General features: G+C 38.4%; 2 protein-coding genes across 5 annotated transcripts; both read right to left on the reverse strand.

Moving 5' to 3' along the window:
* Positions 1 to 95: 95 nt before the first annotated feature.
* Positions 96 to 21,977, reverse strand: LOC121648397 (UDP-glucuronosyltransferase 2A2-like). Of its 4 annotated transcripts, XM_041998464.1 has the most exons (8): positions 8,251 to 9,030; positions 4,113 to 4,122; positions 2,551 to 3,177; positions 2,291 to 2,439; positions 2,041 to 2,172; positions 1,601 to 1,688; positions 1,137 to 1,356; positions 96 to 761 (listed from the first exon to the last, which is right to left on the reverse strand). In XM_041998464.1, the coding sequence occupies exons 1-8, from the start codon at positions 8,956 to 8,958 to the stop codon at positions 479 to 481; spliced, it is 2,217 nt and encodes a 738-aa protein (XP_041854398.1). In that variant the 5' UTR covers positions 8,959 to 9,030; the 3' UTR covers positions 96 to 478. The 4 variants fall into 4 exon arrangements, with proteins under 4 accessions (XP_041854398.1, XP_041854396.1, XP_041854397.1 ...); XM_041998462.1 differs by lacking the exons at positions 96 to 761; positions 1,137 to 1,356; positions 1,601 to 1,688; ... (2 more) ...; positions 2,551 to 3,177; positions 4,113 to 4,122 and adding exons at positions 6,042 to 6,468; positions 6,831 to 7,050; positions 7,295 to 7,382; positions 7,734 to 7,865; positions 7,984 to 8,132 and having other exon boundaries at positions 8,244 to 9,023; XM_041998463.1 differs by lacking the exons at positions 96 to 761; positions 1,137 to 1,356; positions 1,601 to 1,688; ... (3 more) ...; positions 4,113 to 4,122; positions 8,251 to 9,030 and adding exons at positions 14,215 to 14,618; positions 14,992 to 15,211; positions 15,456 to 15,543; ... (1 more) ...; positions 16,130 to 16,278; positions 16,390 to 17,175.
* Positions 10,910 to 13,810, reverse strand: LOC121648402 (UDP-glucuronosyltransferase 2A2-like; the record flags this gene model as incomplete). The annotated part of the gene is given in 7 exon segments (XM_041998476.1): positions 10,910 to 11,207; positions 11,657 to 11,876; positions 12,118 to 12,205; positions 12,628 to 12,759; positions 12,859 to 12,933; positions 12,935 to 13,008; positions 13,120 to 13,810. Coding segments are annotated over 7 exon segments (1,563 nt in total), but the record flags the coding sequence as incomplete, so codon positions are not given.
* Positions 21,978 to 23,682: the final 1,705 nt, after the last annotated feature.

Consider the following 23,682-nt stretch of genomic DNA (forward strand, 5'->3'; position numbering starts at 1 on the left):
CAACAACTTGGAAGCATCTCTTGCTCGTTGTGGTATTATTGTCAAGCAATCACCTAAACATAAGCATTCTCATCTTAAATCAAAATAAAGACAAATCTCATTAAAACTATAATTGTAATACATTAAAATTGTTAAAAAGTATGCTGCTGAAAATACTTGTAGAATTTATGCTGTGAGAGGTCACTGGAAATGGAACATTTAAAAAATGTTTTTATGCATATTAATACGCAAAGCTCTTAGTTTTGAAGTGACTATATGTAAATAAAATGATTTCTGGATGTAAAATTTTTGGTCCATTTTTTTCATGTATTATGCAAATGAACACACCTGTGATTAATCGAGATAACTACCTGGAGAAAACAGAAATTACCAGTATCCAAAATGAAAGTTTCAGGTTTGTGACAAATATCAGTCTCACATGAAAATACAATCATTGTTTTCACCCACGAGCTGCCTACGAATGTCTCAGCTAAGTTAATTACTCGGCCTTTCTCTTTGTCTTTTTGCTGCCACAGCACCTGTAGAAGCAGAAACTGCAGGTCTTGATGAGGGTGAACATGAGGAACAGAACGATGGACAGGAGGAAGGCTATAACATCCAGGCTGTGATACTGGTACCAGGTGAGCTCATGGGCTTGGACTCTCAAATGCTTTGCTCCTTTGTTTCTCATGGTGAACTCAATCCAGAATACCGCCTCATCGCGAGGACTCATGGGTCTGTCATGGTGGATTTTGGACAGCCGCGCAGCGTTTTCTTTGTACCTGTATATTAGAAAAAAAGAGAACTAACACTTTGTACGGTTATGGAGTTTTCAGTTTTCAGATTTAGAGAGAGTGGGAATAACTAAAGGAGTACATGTGTTTTAGTGTTCTGTTTTTTAAAATTGAATTAGCCAACAGATAAATCAATATGTGTAGAAGGTTAAGGCCTCTCTTTGGCTTTTGTAATCTTACTGTAACCTATGACACTGTGGAGATAATTGTACTATTAAGTGGCTGTACACCATGTCTCCGTTCAGGCTCCTTTTATAACTTTTTCTTCCACATGCTTTATGAAGCTTTAACACAGATTAAAGATAAATATTACAGTCCTATATAAGGACTAAAAAAGGCTAAGTCATATGCAGAGTAACTTACGATTTGTCATTGATGACAGTATTGATTGCATCTCTGAGGTCCTCAGCTGTCATGAAGTTGAGATCCACAGTAACTGCAGCTCCTTTAGCCTTCACATGGACCATGTTGTCTGGCTGGTCAGCAAACATGGGGATGCCCACCATGGGAACACCGTGGTAGATGGCCTCATAAATCCCATTTGTGCCCCCATGAGTAATAAAAGCTCTTGTCTTAGGGTGACCTGATAAGATCATGGTTAACATGCATACATTAACATGCATCTTAGTTTCAAGTTGAAGCTACAGAGTGAGCTCAGACCGATTTAAATCACATCAAAAATAACACCATACAGGTGATTTCAAGCTGAAATATGTTTGTTTAAACTGCTACATTTGAAAACCAATTTTAAATCACATGAACAAGAAAGAGGATATGTCAATCCCTCCATCCATCTTTTTGTATGATGGATTTCCAGCTTTACTTACCCAGTAGGTCATTCTGAGGGATCCAGTTAAAAATTCTGGTGTTGGGACCCAGAGTGTCTGGTTTTTCCCCACTGTATCTCCACAGCACCTGCAAAGAGTGGAATAATTTTACATTAGTAGGTTCATTTTTTTCAAATCTAGATACCCATTGGTGACACAGACATATAAAACCAAAACACTGGTTTGTCTTATAACAATGATTAATGTGATATTTTTAGGAAACAAGTGATTAAAGTCAGTGTGATTTAGGACAAATAAATAAATCCAAATTTAGGAAACGTCCTACCTTTTCCAGATTTATGATTAAGAAAAGCTACAGGTTTAGTGTACAGTCAAAAGTTAATTGACAAAAACCTCTACAGAAACTGGACTGCTTCTAGTTCTATAATTATTCTTAAGCAGATTGCATTGATGACTGTAGCTGGAGGCGTCTTTCTGACCTTTTGTGGAATCTGAGCCAGAGCTGAAGCTATCATATTAGCCTTTTCTGTGGTCATGTTCTTGATCATGGATCCCAAAGTGAAAACCACGATGCCAGCATCTCCAGAACTCAGCACAAATTTTTCCAAATCCTGCAAGAAGAGCAATATTGTCTCAGTCAGACCTGCACTTCTTTCTTGGATAATATTTAAAAAGCAGCATGTATAAAATTAATTTCTTATAGGTCCCCAAGAGTAAAGACAGCCCCACCTTTGGCAAGGGTTTAGCAGGCCTGCAGTGAATCCCACCAACAAATTTAAAGTTGGGAAGGAAAGGATGAGGGAAATCAAAGTCCCAGTAGGTTCGCATTAACCAGATGTCTGCCCTACCCATCACCTCACAGGCGCTGGTGGGTGTTCCTGTCACAATACAAAAGTAGCATTTAGAAGATCTAAAAAGATATCAAAGCATGAAAATCATAATTTGACATATAAAAACTGTTATTGAGGGGATCTTGCTGAGTTTCCCACCTTTTACTTCAGAGTAATATTTATCTAGCACTTTCCATGAAACGTGGTCTATTACGATATCTTGCAGAGCATAGAAAAGGAAGTTCCACAGTCTCTCTGAGAAGTCCATCTTGTCTGCGAGTTTGCTCATAGCTCCAGGGACAAAGGAAGGAGGAGCAGGTAACTGACCACACAATCTCTCCCAGTTATGAGCCAAGGAGAAACGTAAGGAGAAGACAAGAGGGATACCCAAAATATCTGCAGTTAATTCACTGCCGGGGTAGATGGGATCAGCCAGGAGGACATCATAGTTTCCTTCTTTCAGCTTCTTCATGATGGTTTCAGATTTCACCACTCCATCCAAAATCTTAAGGGAGTAACCCAGGTCAATCTTCATGAGCTCCATGTATCTCATGTAAACCTGGAAGTAGCTCATGTGATCTATCTCATACATGGAAAAGCTGAGCAATTCTTCAAGAAACTCCTCCAGGACCTCCAGTGGGACAGAAACATTAAAAGGTTCATAGCGAAAGCGTGAGGGTTCACTGCTGTTCATGAACATTGAAGAGCTCTGGACCAGAACCGTCACCTGGTGTCCCCTGTCGACCAATGTTTCCAGCACCGGCTTCATGTTAATCCAATGACTGGCTTCAGTGTACCACACCAAAATGTTCCCTCCATTTGCTCTGGTCATGCAAAGTACCAGCAGAACACAAACGGAGAGACGCAGCTCCATGGTGGCTGTTTCTCAGGACCCAGTTGTGGTCCTTTTTATTTCCTTTTTAATCAGGAGCTCTTTCAAAGATGCTTATAAACTAAATGAAGTCTGACTTTTTCAAGGTAAAAGGTTCACTTACAAGGTAACGGCCAGCTATGTGGAGGGGGGAAAAAAAAAACTGCACCAACCATCCTCAACTAAAAGTGAAAGCAGACCTCTGATTCATTTGCTTTTAGTTTAGGAGAGACTAATTTAATATCACAGTAACTTCAGCTACATGGGTTCGGACTTTGTTGCATATTTTTGCTACATTTTTATACTATTTATTTTCATATTATAGATTTCAGGAACGGACATAGTTACATGTTCCAAGAAAAATGGCGGCGCTCACTACAGCTGCGCAAACAGCTCTCCCTGCCGAAGACTTGAATAAAGAAATAAGTTAATCTACAGCCGACACGAAATCCTTCGGATAGGCCAGGATGTCGAGCAAAGGGAAACATCTGAGAATATTGACACACAAAATATCCCGGCGGACAAAGCGAGAACGCCCGGGTCTTCGTGGATCGCCAAGCCCATGGAGAGGAGGCGAAGGCGGCGTCGAGAGAGAAAGCAGAAGCAGGGCTGCAGGGCCGGAGTGTTAACTCGACTCTGGAGACAGTCATACAAACGAAAGGGGTCTGGCGGTTCAGCCTCCACCGTCAGGCCACCTCCACATACTGCAGGAAGAAACAAACTTTCCCACGCCCACTCATCCTCCACCAACCGCCACATGGGAAGCGAGTAGACGAAGCACTTCTTCATATACATTTTATAAGTTATGGGTTTAGCATTTTAGCAATAACCGTAAGTTACTGCAGGGAACCATCTAAAACCTGCAGAGATAATAGATCTCGAATCGTGGAGTAGGAAATCCCAACTTTAATGATATTATGTTTTTATTATGAACAACTAGTTTAAATTGTAAATCAGATATATTGTCAAAACATCAGAGGAAAAGAGAAAAAACAAACACAAAGAGAAATATAGAAAACAAGGAATTACATGTTCAAAAAGAACTAGAAATAAGTACAAAACTTGAGTCCCTACCCTTTTTTTCCTTGAAATTAATTTTTATATTTAAGAAAGACTTAAAGTACAAGACCTAGGCCCTTAAATATATTACCGACTATAACTATACATTTTTACTTATTCATATAGAATATATAAGTATATGAACACCTATAAAACAATTTATATGCTTATATTTTTACATTATATTATCTATCAATACAGATATATTTAAAATGTGAAAAACAAGTATTATACATAATTATTTTGCTATAAATATATAATTATCTGTTCCTATTTGCATCATATCATAAATCAGTGTAGATACCTGTATATACTTCTGTTAGGTAGATTGATGTTTGGACATTGTTTTAACTCAACATTCAGTATGTTCTTGAGTCTTACTCCACTAACAGTTATACCAAATCCTTTTTCTATTTTTTTTTTTTTTTTTTTGTATTGCTTCATTTTAAATTCTAATCTTTCCCTGAAACATTGTGACAATACAGTAAATTGCTCCTGACTTTATGTAAGAACTGCACTTATTCCATGTCATTCTATATGACATGTGACATATGACATTCTATGTCATATAACTTCATTATTTTGAACTTGACAAAAAGTGTGTTTGAGTGTTCCAGATAACATATTTTATGGATGACTTGAATTGCTCTTTTTTTGCAGTTTGAATACTGGCTCCAGGTAACTTTTGTTTGTGTTTTCCCACGTCTCTGTGCAGTGAATTAAGTATGGTGAGCCCATTGAACCAAACACAATGCAAAGTGATATGAGGTTTATAAAGTGTCTTTTTTTAGTTTTATACAGTGAACCTAGTTAAATTTCAGATGTGCAATATATTGTATATACCAACAACTTTTCATGAGTGAGATTTATTTTAAAATCATCCCCCCTTTATCATATAATATTCATTATTCCCCCTGTTAATTTTTTATCTTTACTCTAAAAGGACCAATATTAAAACACAAATATTAAGAATTAAAAAAGGCTTGAAACTAGATGACATTTGCATTTTTTTTTCTTGCAATGGTCACTCCCTGTGACACCTGTGAACTAAAGATGGCTATAAACCAGGGACAGGCAAAGTTGGTTCTCAAGGGCCACAGTCCTGCAGGTTTTAGATGTTTCCCTGCTCCAGCACACCTGATTTATATTGAATAGCCCTCCTTAACAGCTTGTTGAGTTCTGTCCACTCATGTTCATTAATCTTATGCAAAAGTGCTGCAGCAGGAAACATCCAAAACCTGTAGGATATTGGTCTTTTAGGACTGACTTTGGCCATCTGCTTTAAGTAAAGTGCACAATTGCCTGTATCGGGAACCCAAATACAATCACAAGGGACAACTATAACAAACAAAATAGTTTATTACAGGAACTAACAAAACGTGCTTCTAAGCAGTAAATGGAAACTGTATTTCTGCCAAAAGGTCCAGCACAATATAATTTTTCCTGCTTCTTTTTCTTTCTCTTTATCCTTTTTTAAAATCATCAGTTACAAATATTCCCTAACTTCTAAGTGACAGGCTTGTTACATTTATCAAATGTTAAAATTCTGATATTTGATTTAAAATTCTAAGTCACAAAGTAGGAAAATGCTGTCAGAGATTTAATACCGTCACTGGAAATGGAACATTTAAAAAATGTTTTTATGCATATTGAAATGTGACACAAACCTGAAACTTTCGTTTTGGATATTGGTAATTTCTGTGGTTTTCTCCAGGTAATTATCTCAATTATTCACAAGTGTGTTCATTTGCATAATACATGAAAAAAATGGACGTTTCAGGTTTGTGACAAATATCAGTCTCAGATGAAAATACAATCATTGTTTGCACCCACGAGCTGCCTACGAATGTCTCAGCTAAGTTAATTACTCGGCCTTTCTCTTTGTCTTTTTGCTGCCACAGCACCTGTAGAAGCAGAAACTGCAGGTCTTGATGAGGGTGAACATGAGGAACAGAACGATGGACAGGAGGAAGGCTATAACATCCAGGCTGTGATACTGGTACCAGGTGAGCTCATGGGCTTGGACTCTCAAATGCTTTGCTCCTTTGTTTCTCATGGTGAACTCAATCCAGAATACCGCCTCATCGCGAGGACTCATGGGTCTGTCATGGTGGATTTTGGACAGCCGCATAGCGTTTTCTTTGTACCTGTATATTAGAAAAAAAGAGAACTAACACTTTGTACGGTTATGGAGTTTTCAGTTTTCAGATTTAGAGAGAGTGGGAATAACTAAAGGAGTACATGTGTTTTAGTGTTCTGTTTTTTAAAATTGAATTAGCCAACAGATAAATCAATATGTGTTGAAGGTTAAGGCCTCTCTTTGGCTTTTGTAATCTTACTGTAACCTATGACACTGTGGAGATAATTGTACTATTAAGTGGCTGTACACCATGTCTCCATTCAGGCTCCTTTTATAACTTTTCTTCCACATGCTTTTAAAGATTAAAGATAAATATTGCAGTCCTATATAAGGACTAAAAAAGGCTAAGTCATATGCAGAGTAACTTACGATTTGTCATTGATGACAGTATTGATTGCATCTCTGAGGTCCTCAGCTGTCATGAAGTTGAGATCCACAGTAACTGCAGCTCCTTTAGCCTTCACATGCACCATGTTGTCTGGCTGGTCAGCAAACATGGGGATGCCCACCATGGGAACACCGTGGTAGATGGCCTCATAAATCCCATTTGTGCCCCCATGAGTAATAAAAGCTCTTGTCTTAGGGTGACCTGATAAGATCATGGTTAACATGCATACATTAACATGCATCTTAGTTTCAAGTTGAAGCTACAGAGTGAGCTCAGACCGATTTAAATCACATCAAAAATAACACCATACAGGTGATTTCAAGCTGAAATATGTTTGTTTAAACTGCTACATTTGAAAACCAATTTTAAATCACATGAACAAGAAAGAGGATATGTCAATCCCTCCATCCATCTTTTTGTATGATGGATTTCCAGCTTTACTTACCCAGTAGGTCATTCTGAGGGATCCAGTTAAAAATTCTGGTGTTGGGACCCAGAGTGTCTGGTTTTTCCCCACTGTATCTCCACAGCACCTGCAAAGAGTGGAATAATTTTACATTAGTAGGTTCATTTTTTTCAAATCTAGATACCCATTGGTGACACAGACATATAAAACCAAAACACTGGTTTGTCTTATAACAATGATTAATGTGATATTTTTAGGTAACAAGTGATTAAAGTCAGTGTGATTTAGCACAAATAAATAAATCCAAATTTAGGAAACGTCCTACTTTCTCCAGATTTGTGATTAAGAAAAAAACAGGTTTAGTGTACAGTCAAAAGTTAATTGACTAAAACCTCTACAGAAACTGGACTGCTTCTAGTTCTATAATTATTCTTAAGCAGATTGCATTGATGACTGTAGCTGGAGGCGTCTTTCTGACCTTTTGTGGAATCTGAGCCAGAGCTGAAGCTATCATATTAGCCTTTTCTGTGGTCATGTTCTTGATCATGGATCCCAAAGTGAAAACCACGATGCCAGCATCTCCAGAACTCTGCACAAATTTTTCCAGATCCTGCAAGAAGAGCAATATTGTCTCAGTCAGGCCTGCACTTCTTTTTTGGATAATATTTAAAAAGCAGCATGTATAAAATTAATTTCTTATAGGTCCCCAAGAGTAAAGACAGCCCCACCTTTGGCAAGGGTTTAGCAGGCCTGCAGTGAATCCCACCAACAAATTTAAAGTTGGGGAGGAAAGGACGAGGGAAATCAAAGTCCCAGTAGGTTCGCATTAACCAGATGTCTGCCCTACCCATCACCTCACAGGCGCTGGTGGGTGTTCCTGTCACAATACAAAAGTAGCATTTAGAAGATCTAAAAAGATATCAAAGCATGAAAATCATAATTTGACATGTAAAAAATGTTATTGAGGGGATCTTGCTGAGTTTCCCACCTTTTACTTTAGAATAATATTTATCTAGCAATTTCCACAAAACGTGGTCTATTACGATATCTTGCACAGCATAAAAAAGGAAGTTCCACAGTCTCTCTGAGAAGTCCATCTTGTCTGTGAGTTTGCTCATAGCTCCAGGGACAAAGGAAGGAGGAGCAGGTAACTGACCACACAATCTCTCCCAGTTATGAGCCAAGGAGAAACGTAAGGAGAAGACAAGAGGGATACCCAAAATATCTGCAGTTAATTCACTGCCAGGGTAGACGGGATCAGCCAGGAGGAGGTCATAGTTTCCTTCTTTCAGCTTCTTCATGATGGTTTCAGATTTTACCACTCCATCCAAAATCTTTAGGGAGTACCCCAGGTCAATCTTCATGAGCTCCATGTATCTCATGTAAACCTGGAAGTAGCTCATGTGATCTATCTCATACATGGAAAAGCTGAGCAATTCTTCAAGAAACTCCTCCAGGACCTCCAGTGGGACAGAAACATTAAAAGGTTCATAGCGAAAGCGTGAGGGTTCACTGCTGTTCATGAACATTGAAGAGCTCGGGAGCAGAACCGTCACCTGGTGTCCCCTGTCCACCAGTGTTTCCAGCACCGGCTTCATGTTAATCCAGTGACTGGCCTCAGTGTACCACACCAAAATGTTTCCTCCATTTGCTCTCGTCACGCAAAGTACCAGTAGAACACAAACGGAGAGACGCAGCTCCATGGTGGCTGTTTGTCAGCTAGTAATCCCAGTTGTGGTCTTTTTCCTTTTATTTCCTTTTTAAACAGGCGCACCTTCAAAGATACTTATTAACCAAATGAACTTCGACTTGCTCCTCTTTGTACTGCACGCATAACAGCCTCACGTCAGGGAGGTTACGCCAGGTAAAGGTTATAGCCTAATGTAAGTAAATTTTCAGGATTGGAGGGATTCTTTATAACTATACCAATGATCTTCAAAACTAAAAGTGAAAACAGACCTCTGACTCATTTGCTGTTCATTTAGGACAGAGGAGTTATTATTTTAACTCTGTGGGCTTCAACACTACTGCACCATCTAAAAATATAATTTTGTATGACATTGAACTTTTTTCTTTTATTTCCCTTTAAAACAGGTACACATTCAAAGATGCTTATTAACTAAATGAACTCTGACTTGTTCGTCTTTGTTCTGAATGACACAAGATAATAGCCTGCACCAGGAAAATTGTTCAAGGTAAAAGGTTATGGCTTCAAAGGTAACTGCCAGCTATGGGGCAGGTAAAAAAAGGAAAAAACAAAATTAATATACAAACAATCCTTAAACTAAAAATGAAAACAGATCTCTGACTGCTAGTTTAGGAGAGAAAATTTGAAGTATAGCAGTAATTTCAGCTACATGTGTTTGGACATTACTGCATAATTAGAAATTATAATTTTGTACAACACTGAACTGCTTGACTGACCAAACAAGTGCTTATAAATGGAAGCAGTGGAATCCATTTTATTTATTTAATTAGTTTTCTAACACAAAGGCAAAAAGCTGCTGTTGCATTTTTTATGTACATTTTTAAACTTATGGGTTTAGCATTTTAGCAATAATCGTTTTGTTTCTTTGAATTTGCACATTTTTAATAGAAAGGGCTGCCCACTAACTGCACTGCTTGAAATCCATCATGGTCCCCTTCCACATGCCAAAGTGGACACAACACTAAATCTTAAGATCTTACAGCTAGCACCAGCCTACATAGCAAATATTTAATTGCTACTAGTGTTTGAATTGTTGAATGAGAAATACTTTATACCAAAGATCTTGAACTCTGATCTTTGAAGGCAATTGCCTTGTAGTCTGCATTTTTTTCTTGCAATGGCCACTCCCTGTGACACCTGTGAACCAGGGACAGACAAAGCTGGTTCTCAAGGGCCACAGTCCTGCAGGTTTTAGATGTTTCCCTGCTCCAACACACCTGATTTATATTGAATAGCCCTCTTTACCAGCTTGTTGAGTTCTGTCCACTCATGTTAATTAATCTGATTCAAAATGTGCTGCAGCAGAAAACATCCAAAACCTGCAGGATAGTGGTCTTGAGGGCTGACTTTGGCCATCCCTGCTAAAAAACCAATGAGTCACAAATTCAAGTCACAAAGTAGGAAAAATGCTGTCAGATTTAATTTGGTCTAAGGCACTGTGTATAAGAAAGATGGCACAAAGACGGTGCTGGACCAAAAACATGGAAGCATCTCTTGTTCTTTGTGGTGTTAATGTCAAGCAATCACATAAACATACGCATTCTCATCTTAAATCAAAATAAAGACAAATCTCATTAAAACTATAATTGTAATACATTTAAATTGTTAAAAAGTATGTTGCTGAAAATACTTGTAGGATTTATACTGTGAGAGGTCACTGGAAATGGAACATTTAAAAAAATGTTTTTATGCATATTGAAACGTGAAGCTCTGTTTTAGTTTTTAAGGGACTATATGTGAATAAAATATTTTCTGGATGTAAAATTTTTGGTGCATTTTTTTTCATGTATTATGCAAATTAACACACTTGAGATTAATTGAGATAATTTGCTGGAGAAAGCCACAGAAATTACCAGTATCCAAAATGAAAGTTTCAGGTTTGTGACAAATATCAGTCTCAGATGAAAATACAATCATTGTTTTCACCCACGAGCTGCCTACGAACGTCTCAGCTAAGTTAATTACTCGGCCTTTTTCTTTGTCTTTTTGCTGCCACAGCACCTGTAGAAGCAGAAACTGCAGGTCTTGATGAGGGTGAACATGAGGAACAGAACGATGGACAGGAGGAAGGCTATAACATCCAGGCTGTGATACTGGTACCAGGTGAGCTCATGGGCTTGGACTCTCAAATGCTTTGCTCCTTTGTTTCTCATGGTGAACTCAATCCAGAATACCGCCTCATCGCGAGGAGTTATGGGTCTGTCATGGTGAATTTTGGACAGTCGCATAGCGTTTTCTTTGTACCTGTATAAGAGAAAACCAGGAAACTAACACTTTGTATGGTTATGAAGATCAGTTTTCAGCTTTTGAAAGATTGTGAATAAAGGTATGCAGGTTTCATTATTAAAGTTAAGAACTTGCTGTGGTTTATAATCAAAGTGTAACCTTTGACACTGGTGGTAAATGCACCAGGTCTCCTTTACAAAATTTAACAGTTTTTCATTGTATTCTGTGTGAACTCATAAAACACGTTAAAATAACAATAATTTATACTTTATTGATTTCATTTGGGAAATTTGCCTCTGCTTTTTACCCATCTCTAGTTACACTACAGAGCAGTGAGCTGCCATTTTAAGGGGAGCAGTTGAGCTCTGAAAGCCTTTGCTCAGGGTCCCACAGTGGTTCATCTTTGTTGCCTGTCCAGAGACTTGAAAAGTATGTTTGTGTCTTTTAAGCAATGAAGAAGAACTTACGATTTGTCATTGATGACAGTGTTGATTGCATCTCTAAGGTCCTCAGCTGTTATGAAGTTCAGACTCAAAATAACTGCAGCTCCTTTAGCCTTCACATGGACCATGTTGTCTGGCTGTTCAGCAAACATGGGGATGCCCACCATGGGAACACCGTGGTAGATGGCCTCATAAATCCCATTTGCACCCCCATGAGTGATAAAAGCTCTTGTCTTTGGATGACCTGATGAGATCAAAGTTATCAGACATGCGTCGTTGAGTTGTAAGTGGAAGCTGCAGAGTAAGCTCAGACAAATTGAAAGCCCATTAAGAAAAAATCCGTACAGGTGGTTTTAAGGTGAAATATATCTGCTTATTTAAACAGCTACCAGAGTCATGCATTGGGTAAACAAATTTAAATCAAGTGAACAAGGAATAGTCCCTTTATCCATCTTTTTACATAGTGGATTTCCAGCTTTACTTACCCAGTAGGTCATTCTGAGGGATCCAGTTAAAAATTCTGGTGTTGGGACCCAGAGTGTCTGGTTTTTCCCCACTGTATCTCCACAGCACCTGCAAATAGTAAAATCAGTTTAATCTAAGCCAGTGACAATTTAGTTAGTAGATTTAGACACTAAATGTCTGACAGTCCTTTCACAATGAGCAATGGGGTGATTTTAGGTGACAGTGAATAAAGTCAGTGTGATTTAGTAAAATTAAATAATCAGAAAGTTCAGAAACTTCAAACCGGAAAGTCTTATCAGTTAATTTGATGAATTTTTAGTCTTATGGACCTCCAAAAGTGCTTCTATACTTGAAACAATATTCCTAAAATTCTGGGTTTTTTTTTCACACCACCACTTTAATGAAGGTTTTAACCTGTAGTGTACAGTCAAAACTGCAAGTACTGGACTGCTAGTAGTTGTATAACTATTTTTAAGCACATTACATTTACACCTATCCCTTAAACTGTCATTTGGAGGCGTCTTTCTGACCTTTTGTGGAATCTGAGCGAGAGCTGCAGCTATCATGTTAGCCTTTTCTGTGGTCATGTTCTTGATCATGGATCCTAGAGAGAAAACCACGATGCCAGCATCTCCAGAACTCTGCACAAATTTTTCTAAATCCTGCAAGAAGAGCAATATTGTCCCTTTAGAATAAGATTAGATGTAAAGAGTATATAAAATTCAATGTCTGCAGGCTTGTAATAATAGAGATAGCCCCACCTTTGACAAAGGTTTAGCAGGTTTGCAGTGAATCCCACCAACAAATTTAAAGTTGGGGACGAAAGGACGAGGGAAAATCAAAGTCCCAGTAGGTTCTCATTAACCAGATGTCTGCCCTACCTATCATCTCACAGGCACTGGTGGGTGTTCCTGTCACAATACAAAAGTGGCATTTAGAGGATCCAAAATGGTATCAAAGCATGAAAATCATAATTTGACATGTAAAAACTGTTATCGAGGGGATCTTGCTGAGTTTCTCACCTTTTACTTCAGAATAATATTTATCTAGCACTTTCCATGAAACGTGGTCTATTACGATATCTTGCACAGCATAGAAAAGGAAGTTCCACAGTCTCTCTGAGAAGTCCATCTTGTCTGTGAGTTTGCTCATAGCTCCAGGGACAAAGGAAGGAGGAGCAGGTAACTGACCACACAATCTCTCCCAGTTATGAGCCAAGGAGAAACGTAAGGAGAAGACAAGAGGGATACCCAAAATATCTGCAGTTAATTCACTGCCGGGGTAGACGGGATCAGCCAGGAGGACGTCATAGTTTCCTTCTTCCAACTTCTTCATGATGGTTTCAGATTTCACCACTCCATCCAACATCGTAAGGGAATTATTCAGTTGAGTTTGAATATGATCCATGGATTTCCTGTAAATCTGGAAGTAGCTCATGTGATCTATCTCGTACATGGAAAAGTGAATAAATTCTTCAAGAAACTTTTCTAGGGTTTCACGTGAGACAGAAACGTTAAAAGGTTCATAGCGAAAGCGTGAGGGTTCACTGCTGTTCATGAACATTGAAGAGCTCGGGAGCAGAACCGTCACCTGGTGTCCCCTGTCCACCAGTGTTTCCAGCACTGGCTTCATGTTAATCCAATGACTGGCCTCAGTGTACCACACCAAAATGTTCCCTGTATCGGGAACCCAAATACAATCACAAGGGACAACTATAACAAACAAAATAGTTTATTACAGGAACTAACAAAACGTGTTTCTAAGCAGTAAATGGAAACTGTATTTCTGCCAAAAGGTCCAGCACAATATAATTTTTCCTGCTTCTTTTTCTTTCTCTTTATCCTTTTTTAAAATCATCAGTTACAAATATTCCCTAACTTCTAAGTGACAGGCTTGTTACATTTATCAAATGTTAAAATTCTGATATTTGATTTAAAATTCTAAGTCACAAAGTAGGAAAATGCTGTCAGAGATTTAATACCGTCACTGGAAATGGAACATTTAAAAAATGTTTTTATGCATATTGAAATGTGACACAAACCTGAAACTTTCATTTTGGATATTGGTAATTTCTGTGGTTTTCTCCAGGTAATTATCTCAATTATTCACAAGTGTTTTCATTTGCATAATACATGAAAAAAATGGACGTTTCAGGTTTGTGACAAATATCAGTCTCAGATGAAAATACAATCACTGTATTCACCCACGAGCTGCCTACGAACGTCTCAGCTAAGTTAATTACTCGGCCTTTCTCTTTGTCTTTTTGCTGCCACAGCACCTGTAGAAGCAGAAACTGCAGGTCTTGATGAGGGTGAACATGAGGAACAGAACGATGGACAGGAGGAAGGCTATAACATCCAGGCTGTGATACTGGTACCAGGTGAGCTCATGGGCTTGGACTCTCAAATGCTTTGCTCCTTTGTTTCTCATGGTGAACTCAATCCAGAATACCGCCTCATCGCGAGGACTCATGGGTCTGTCATGGTGGATTTTGGACAGCCGCATAGCGTTTTCTTTGTACCTGTATATTAGAAAAAAAGAGAACTAACACTTTGTACGGTTATGGAGATCAGTTTTCAGCTTTAGAGAGAGTGGGAATAACTAAAGGAGTACATGTGTTTTAGTGATCTGTGTTTTAAAATTTAACTAGCCAACAGATAAACCAATATGTGTTGAAGGTTAAGGCCTTTCTTTGGCTTTTGTAATCTTACTGTAACCTATGACACTGTGGAGATAATTGTACTATTAAGTGGCTGTACACCATGTCTCCGTTCAGGCTCCTTTTATAACTTTTTCTTCCACATGCTTTATGAAGCTTTAACACAGATTAAAGATAAATATTACAGTCCTATATAAGGACTAAAAAAGGCTAAGTCATATGCAGAATAACTTACGATTTGTCATTGATGACAGTATTGATTGCATCTCTGAGGTCCTCAGCTGTCATGAAGTTGAGATCCACAGTAACTGCAGCTCCTTTAGCCTTCACATGCACCATGTTGTCTGGCTGGTCAGCAAACATGGGGATGCCCACCATGGGAACACCGTGGTAGATGGCCTCATAAATCCCATTTGTGCCCCCATGAGTAATAAAAGCTCTTGTCTTAGGGTGACCTGATAAGATCATGGTTAACATGCATACATTAACATGCATCTTAGTTTCAAGTTGAAGCTACAGAGTAAGCTCAGACCGATTTAAATCACATCAAAAATAATACCATACAGGTGATTTCAAGCTGAAATATGTTTGTTTAAACTGCTACATTTGAAAACCAATTTTACATCACATGAACAAGAAAGAGGATATGTCAATCCCTCCATCCATCTTTTTGTATGATGGATTTCCAGCTTTACTTACCCAGTAGGTCATTCTGAGGGATCCAGTTAAAAATTCTGGTGTTGGGACCCAGAGTGTCTGGTTTTTCCCCACTGTATCTCCACAGCACCTGCAAAGAGTGGAATAATTTTACATTAGTAGGTTCATTTTTTTTTAATCTAGATACCCAATGGTGAGACAGACATACAAAAACAAAACACTGGTTTGTCTTATAACAATGATTAATGTGATATTTTTAGGAAACAAGTGATTAAAGTCAGTGTGATTTAGCACAAATAAATAACTCAAAATTTATCTCCAGATTTGTGATAAGAAAAGCTACAGGTTTAGTGTACAGTCAAAAGTTAATTGACTAAAACATCCACAGAAACTGGACTGCTTCTAGTTCTATAATTATTCTTAAGCAGATTGCATTGATGACTGTAGCTGGAGGCGTCTTTCTGACCTTTTGTGGAATCTGAGCCAGAGCTGAAGCTATCATATTAGCCTTTTCTGTGGTCATGTTCTTGATCATGGATCCCAAAGTGAAAACCACGATGCCGGCATCTCCAGAACTCTGCACAAATTTTTCCAGATCCTGCAAGAAGAGCAATATTGTCTCAGTCAGGCCTGCACTTCTTTCTTGGATAATATTTAAAAAGCAGCATGTATAAAATTAATTTCTTATAGGTCCCCAAGAGTAAAGACAGCCCCACCTTTGGCAAAGGTTTAGCAGGCCTGCAGTGAATCCCACCAACAAATTTAAAGTTGGGGAGGAAAGGACGAGGGAAATCAAAGTCCCAGTAGGTTCGCATTAACCAGATGTCTGCCCTACCTATCATCTCGCAGGCGCTGGTGGGTGTTCCTGTCACAATACAAAAGTAGCATTTAGAAGAGCTAAAAAGGTATCAAAGCATGAAAATCATGATTTGACATGTAAAAAATGTTATTGAGGGGATCTTGCTGAGTTTCTCACCTTTTACTTCAGAGTAATATTTATCTAGCGCTTTCCACAAAACGTGGTCTATTACGATATCTTGCAGAGCATAGAAAAGGAAGTTCCATACTCGTTCTGAGAAGTCCATCTTGTCTGTGAGTTTGCTCATAGCTCCAGGGACAAAGGAAGGAGGAGCAGGTAACTGACCACACAATCTCTCCCAGTTATGAGCCAAGGAGAAACGTAAGGAGAAGACAAGAGGGATACCCAAAATATCTGCAGTTAATTCACTGCCGGGGTAGATGGGATCAGCCAGGAGGAGGTCATAGTTTCCTTCTTTCAGCTTCTTCATGATGGTTTCAGATTTCACAACTCCATCCAAAATCTTTAGGGAGTACCCCAGGTCAATCTTCATGATCTCAATGTATCTCATGTAAATCTGGAAGTAGCTCATGTGATCTATCTCATACATGGAAAAGCGAAAAAATTCTTCAAGAAACTCCTCCAGGACCTCCAGTGGGACAGAAACATTAAAAGGTTCATAGCGAAAGCGTGAGGGTTCACTGCTGTTCATGAACATTGAAGAGCTCGGGAGCAGAACCGTCACCTGGTGTCCCCTGTCCACCAGTGTTTCCAGCACCGGCTTCATGTTAATCCAGTGACTGGCCTCAGTGTACCACACCAAAATGTTTCCTCCATTTGCTCTCGTCACGCAAAGTACCAGTAGAACACAAACGGAGAGACGCAGCTCCATGGTGGCTGTTTGTCAGCTAGTAATCCCAGTTGTGGTCTTTTTCCTTTTATTTCCTTTTTAAACAGGCGCACCTTCAAAGATACTTATTAACCAAATGAACTTTGACTTGCTCCTCTTTGTACTGCACGCATAACAGCCTCACGTCAGGGAGGTTACGCCAGGTAAAGGTTATAGCCTAATGTAAGTAAATTTTCAGAATTGGAGGGATTCTTTATAACTATACCAATGATCTTCAAAACTAAAAGTGAAAACAGACCTCTGACTCATTTGCTGTTGATTTAGTACAGAGGAGTTATTATTTTAGCTCTGTGGGCTTCAACACTACTGCACCATCTAAAAATATAATTTTGTATGACATTGAACTTTTTTCTTTTATTTCCCTTTAAAACAGGTACACATTCAAAGATGCTTATTAACTAAATGAACTCTGACTTGTTCGTCTTTGTTCTGAATGACACAAGATAATAGCCTGCACCAGGAAAATTGTTCAAGGTAAAAGGTTATGGCTTCAAAGGTAACTGCCAGCTATGGGGCAGGTAAAAAAAGGAAAAAACAAAATTAAATATACAAACAATCCTTAAACTAAAAATGAAAACAGATCTCTGACTGCTAGTTTAGGAGAGAAAATTTGAAGTATAGCAGTAATTTCAGCTACATGGGTTTGGACATTACTGCATAATTAGAAATTATAATTTTGTACAACACTGAACTGCTTGACTGACCAAACAAGTGCTTATAAATGGAAGCAGTGGAATCCATTTTATTTATTTAATTAGTTTTCTAACACAAAGGCAAAAAGCTGCTGTTGCATTTTTTATGTACATTTTTAAACTTATGGGTTTAGCATTTTAGCAATAATCGTTTTGTTTCTTTGAATTTGCACATTTTTAATAGAAAGGGCTGCCCACTAACTGCACTGCTTGAAATCCATCATGGTCCCCTTCCACATGCCAAAGTGGACACAACACTAAATCTTAAGATCTTACAGCTAGCACCAGCCTACATAGCAAATATTTAATGGCTACTAGTGTTTGAATTGTTGAATGAGAAATACTTTATACCAAAGATCTTGAACTCTGATCTTTGAAGGCAATTGCCTTGTAGTCTGCATTTTTTTCTTGCAATGGCCACTCCCTGTGACACCTGTGAACCAGGGACAGACAAAGCTGGTTCTCAAGGGCCACAGTCCTGCAGGTTTTAGATGTTTCCCTGCTCCAACACACCTGATTTATATTGAATAGCCCTCTTTACCAGCTTGTTGAGTTCTGTCCACTCATGTTAATTAATCTGATTCAAAATGTGCTGCAGCAGAAAACATCCAAAACCTGCAGGATAGTGGTCTTGAGGGCTGACTTTGGCCATCCCTGCTAAAAAAACCAATGAGTCACAAATTCAAGTCACAAAGTAGGAAAAATGCTGTCAGATTTAATTTGGTCTAAGGCACTGTGTATAAGAAAGATGGCACAAAGACGGTGCTGGACCAAAAACATGGAAGCATCTCTTGTTCTTTGTGGTGTTAATGTCAAGCAATCACATAAACATACGCATTCTCATCTTAAATCAAAATAAAGACAAATCTCATTAAAACTATAATTGTAATACATTTAAATTGTTAAAAAGTATGTTGCTGAAAATACTTGTAGGATTTATACTGTGAGAGGTCACTGGAAATGGAACATTTAAAAAAATGTTTTTATGCATATTGAAACGTGAAGCTCTGTTTTAGTTTTTAAGGGACTATATGTGAATAAAATATTTTCTGGATGTAAAATTTTTGGTGCATTTTTTTTCATGTATTATGCAAATTAACACACTTGAGATTAATTGAGATAATTTGCTGGAGAAAGCCACAGAAATTACCAGTATCCAAAATGAAAGTTTCAGGTTTGTGACAAATATCAGTCTCAGATGAAAATACAATCATTGTTTTCACCCACGAGCTGCCTACGAACGTCTCAGCTAAGTTAATTACTCGGCCTTTTTCTTTGTCTTTTTGCTGCCACAGCACCTGTAGAAGCAGAAACTGCAGGTCTTGATGAGGGTGAACATGAGGAACAGAACGATGGACAGGAGGAAGGCTATAACATCCAGGCTGTGATACTGGTACCAGGTGAGCTCATGGGCTTGGACTCTCAAATGCTTTGCTCCTTTGTTTCTCATGGTGAACTCAATCCAGAATACCGCCTCATCGCGAGGAGTTATGGGTCTGTCATGGTGAATTTTGGACAGTCGCATAGCGTTTTCTTTGTACCTGTATAAGAGAAAACCAGGAAACTAACACTTTGTATGGTTATGAAGATCAGTTTTCAGCTTTTGAAAGATTGTGAATAAAGGTATGCAGGTTTCATTATTAAAGTTAAGAACTTGCTGTGGTTTATAATCAAAGTGTAACCTTTGACACTGGTGGTAAATGCACCAGGTCTCCTTTACAAAATTTAACAGTTTTTCATTGTATTCTGTGTGAACTCATAAAACACGTTAAAATAACAATAATTTATACTTTATTGATTTCATTTGGGAAATTTGCCTCTGCTTTTTACCCATCTCTAGTTACACTACAGAGCAGTGAGCTGCCATTTTATGGGAAGCAGTTGAGCTCTGAAAGCCTTTGCTCAGGGTCCCACAGTGGTTCATCTTTGTTGCCTGTCCAGAGACTTGAAAAGTATGTTTGTGTCTTTTAAGCAATGAATAAGAACTTACGATTTGTCACTGATGACAGTGTTGATTGCATCTCTAAGGTCCTCAGCTGTTATGAAGTTCAGACTCAAAATAACTGCAGCTCCTTTAGCCTTCACATGGACCATGTTGTCTGGCTGTTCAGCAAACATGGGGATGCCCACCATGGGAACACCGTGGTAGATGGCCTCATAAATCCCATTTGCACCCCCATGAGTGATAAAAGCTCTTGTCTTTGGATGACCTGATGAGATCAAAGTTATCAGACATGCATCGTTGAGTTGTAAGTGGAAGCTGCAGCGTAAGCTCAGACAAATTGAAATCCCATTAAGAAAAAATCCGTACAGGTGGTTTTAAGGTGAAATATGTCTGCTTATTTAAACAGCTACCAGAGTCATGCATTGGGTAAACAAATTTAAATCAAGTGAACAAGGAATAGTCCCTTTATCCATCTTTTTACATAGTGGATTTCCAGCTTTATTTACCCAGTAGGTCATTCTGAGGGATCCAGTTAAAAATTCTGGTGTTGGGACCCAGAGTGTCTGGTTTTTCCCCACTGTATCTCCAAAGCACCTGCAAATAGTAAAATCAATTTAATCTAAGCCAGTGACAATTTAGTTAGTAGATTTAGACACTAAATGTCTGACAGTCCTTTCACAATGAGCAATGGGGTGATTTTAGGTGACAGTGAATAAAGTCAGTGTGAAATTAAATAATCAGAAAGTTCAGAAACTTCAAACCGGAAAGTCTTATCAGTTAATTTGATGAATTTTTAGTCTTATGGACCTCCAAAAGTGCTTCTATACTTGAAACAATATTCCTAAAATTCTGGGTTTTTTTTCACACCACCACTTTAATGAAGGTTTCACCTGTAGTGTACAGTCAAAACTGCAAGCACTGGACTGCTAGTAGTTGTATAACTATTTTTAAGCACATTACATTTACACCTATCCCTTAAACTGTCATTTGGAGGCGTCTTTCTGACCTTTTGTGGAATCTGAGCGAGAGCTGCAGCTATCATGTTAGCCTTTTCTGTGGTCATGTTCTTGATCATGGATCCTAGAGAGAAAACCACGATGCCAGCATCTCCAGAACTCTGCACAAATTTTTCTAAATCCTGCAAGAAGAGCAATATTGTCCCTTTAGAATAAGATTAGATGTAAAGAGTATATAAAATTCAATGTCTGCAGGCTTGTAATAATAGAGATAGCCCCACCTTTGGCAAAGGTTTAGCAGGTTTGCAGTGAATCCCACCAACAAATTTAAAGTTGGGGACGAAAGGACGAGGGAAATCAAAGTCCCAGTAGGTTCTCATTAACCAGATGTCTGCCCTACCTATCATCTCACAGGCACTGGTGGGTGTTCCTGTCACAATACAAAAGTGGCATTTAGAGGATCCAAAATGGTATCAAAGCATGAAAATCATAATTTGACATGTAAAAACTGTTATCGAGGGGATCTTGCTGACTTTCTCACCTTTTACTTCAGAGTAATATTTATCTAGCACTTTCCATGAAACGTGGTCTATTACGATATCTTGCACAGCATAGAAAAGGAAGTTCTGCAGTCTCTTTGAGAAGTCCATCTTGTCTGTGAGTTTGCTCATAGCTCCAGGGACAAAGGAAGGAGGAGCAGGTAACTGACCACACAATCTCTCCCAGTTATGAGCCAAGGAGAAACGTAAGGAGAAGACAAGAGGGATACCCAAAATATCTGCAGTTAATTCACTGCCGGGGTAGACGGGATCAGCCAGGAGGACGTCATAGTTTCCTTCTTCCAACTTCTTCATGATGGTTTCAGATTTCACCACTCCATCCAACATCGTAAGGGAATTATTCAGTTGAGTTTGAATATGATCCATGGATTTCCTGTAAATCTGGAAGTAGCTCATGTGATCTATCTCGTACATGGAAAAGTGAGTAAATTCTTCAAGAAACTTTTCTAGGGTTTCACGTGAGATAGAAACGTTAAAAGGTTCATAGCGAAAGCGTGAGGGTTCACTGCTGTTCATGAACATTGAAGAGCTCGGGAGCAGAACCGTCACCTGGTGTCCCCTGTCCACCAGTGTTTCCAGCACCGGCTTCATGTTAATCCAGTGACTGGCCTCAGTGTACCACACCAAAATGTTTCCTCCATTTGCTCTCGTCACGCAAAGTACCAGTAGAACACAAACGGAGAGACGCAGCTCCATGGTGGCTGTTTGTCAGCTAGTAATCCCAGTTGTGGTCTTTTTCCTTTTATTTCCTTTTTAAACAGGCGCACCTTCAAAGATACTTATTAACCAAATGAACTTCGACTTGCTCCTCTTTGTACTGCACGCATAACAGCCTCACGTCAGGGAGGTTACGCCAGGTAAAGGTTATAGCCTAATGTAAGTAAATTTTCAGGATTGGAGGGATTCTTTATAACTATACCAATGATCTTCAAAACTAAAAGTGAAAACAGACCTCTGACTCATTTGCTGTTCATTTAGGACAGAGGAGTTATTATTTTAACTCTGTGGGCTTCAACACTACTGCACCATCTAAAAATATAATTTTGTATGACATTGAACTTTTTTCTTTTATTTCCCTTTAAAACAGGTACACATTCAAAGATGCTTATTAACTAAATGAACTCTGACTTGTTCGTCTTTGTTCTGAATGACACAAGATAATAGCCTGCACCAGGAAAATTGTTCAAGGTAAAAGGTTATGGCTTCAAAGGTAACTGCCAGCTATGGGGCAGGTAAAAAAAGGAAAAAACAAAATTAATATACAAACAATCCTTAAACTAAAAATGAAAACAGATCTCTGACTGCTAGTTTAGGAGAGAAAATTTGAAGTATAGCAGTAATTTCAGCTACATGTGTTTGGACATTACTGCATAATTAGAAATTATAATTTTGTACAACACTGAACTGCTTGACTGACCAAACAAGTGCTTATAAATGGAAGCAGTGGAATCCATTTTATTTATTTAATTAGTTTTCTAACACAAAGGCAAAAAGCTGCTGTTGCATTTTTTATGTACATTTTTAAACTTATGGGTTTAGCATTTTAGCAATAATCGTTTTGTTTCTTTGAATTTGCACATTTTTAATAGAAAGGGCTGCCCACTAACTGCACTGCTTGAAATCCATCATGGTCCCCTTCCACATGCCAAAGTGGACACAACACTAAATCTTAAGATCTTACAGCTAGCACCAGCCTACATAGCAAATATTTAATTGCTACTAGTGTTTGAATTGTTGAATGAGAAATACTTTATACCAAAGATCTTGAACTCTGATCTTTGAAGGCAATTGCCTTGTAGTCTGCATTTTTTTCTTGCAATGGCCACTCCCTGTGACACCTGTGAACCAGGGACAGACAAAGCTGGTTCTCAAGGGCCACAGTCCTGCAGGTTTTAGATGTTTCCCTGCTCCAACACACCTGATTTATATTGAATAGCCCTCTTTACCAGCTTGTTGAGTTCTGTCCACTCATGTTAATTAATCTGATTCAAAATGTGCTGCAGCAGAAAACATCCAAAACCTGCAGGATAGTGGTCTTGAGGGCTGACTTTGGCCATCCCTGCTAAAAAACCAATGAGTCACAAATTCAAGTCACAAAGTAGGAAAAATGCTGTCAGATTTAATTTGGTCTAAGGCACTGTGTATAAGAAAGATGGCACAAAGACGGTGCTGGACCAAAAACATGGAAGCATCTCTTGTTCTTTGTGGTGTTAATGTCAAGCAATCACATAAACATACGCATTCTCATCTTAAATCAAAATAAAGACAAATCTCATTAAAACTATAATTGTAATACATTTAAATTGTTAAAAAGTATGTTGCTGAAAATACTTGTAGGATTTATACTGTGAGAGGTCACTGGAAATGGAACATTTAAAAAAATGTTTTTATGCATATTGAAACGTGA

The sequence above is a fragment of the Melanotaenia boesemani genome, chromosome 11, assembly GCF_017639745.1.
Source record: "Melanotaenia boesemani isolate fMelBoe1 chromosome 11, fMelBoe1.pri, whole genome shotgun sequence".
Lineage (NCBI taxonomy): Eukaryota > Metazoa > Chordata > Actinopteri > Atheriniformes > Melanotaeniidae > Melanotaenia > Melanotaenia boesemani.

What these genes read in the sequence shown, in the direction of transcription:
- LOC121648397 (XM_041998464.1), bottom strand. Translation starts at nt 8,958, where the DNA reads ATGGAGCTGCGTCTCTCCGTTTGTGTTCTACTGGTACTTTGCGTGACG. An exon ending in CTGCTAAACCCTTGCCAAAG is followed by an intron (nt 2,173 to 2,290) that starts GTGGGGCTGTCT and finishes CTCTTCTTGCAG; the next exon opens with GATTTGGAAAAATTTGTGCT. An exon ending in CCCTCAGAATGACCTACTGG is followed by an intron (nt 1,357 to 1,600) that starts GTAAGTAAAGCT and finishes TGATCTTATCAG; the next exon opens with GTCACCCTAAGACAAGAGCT.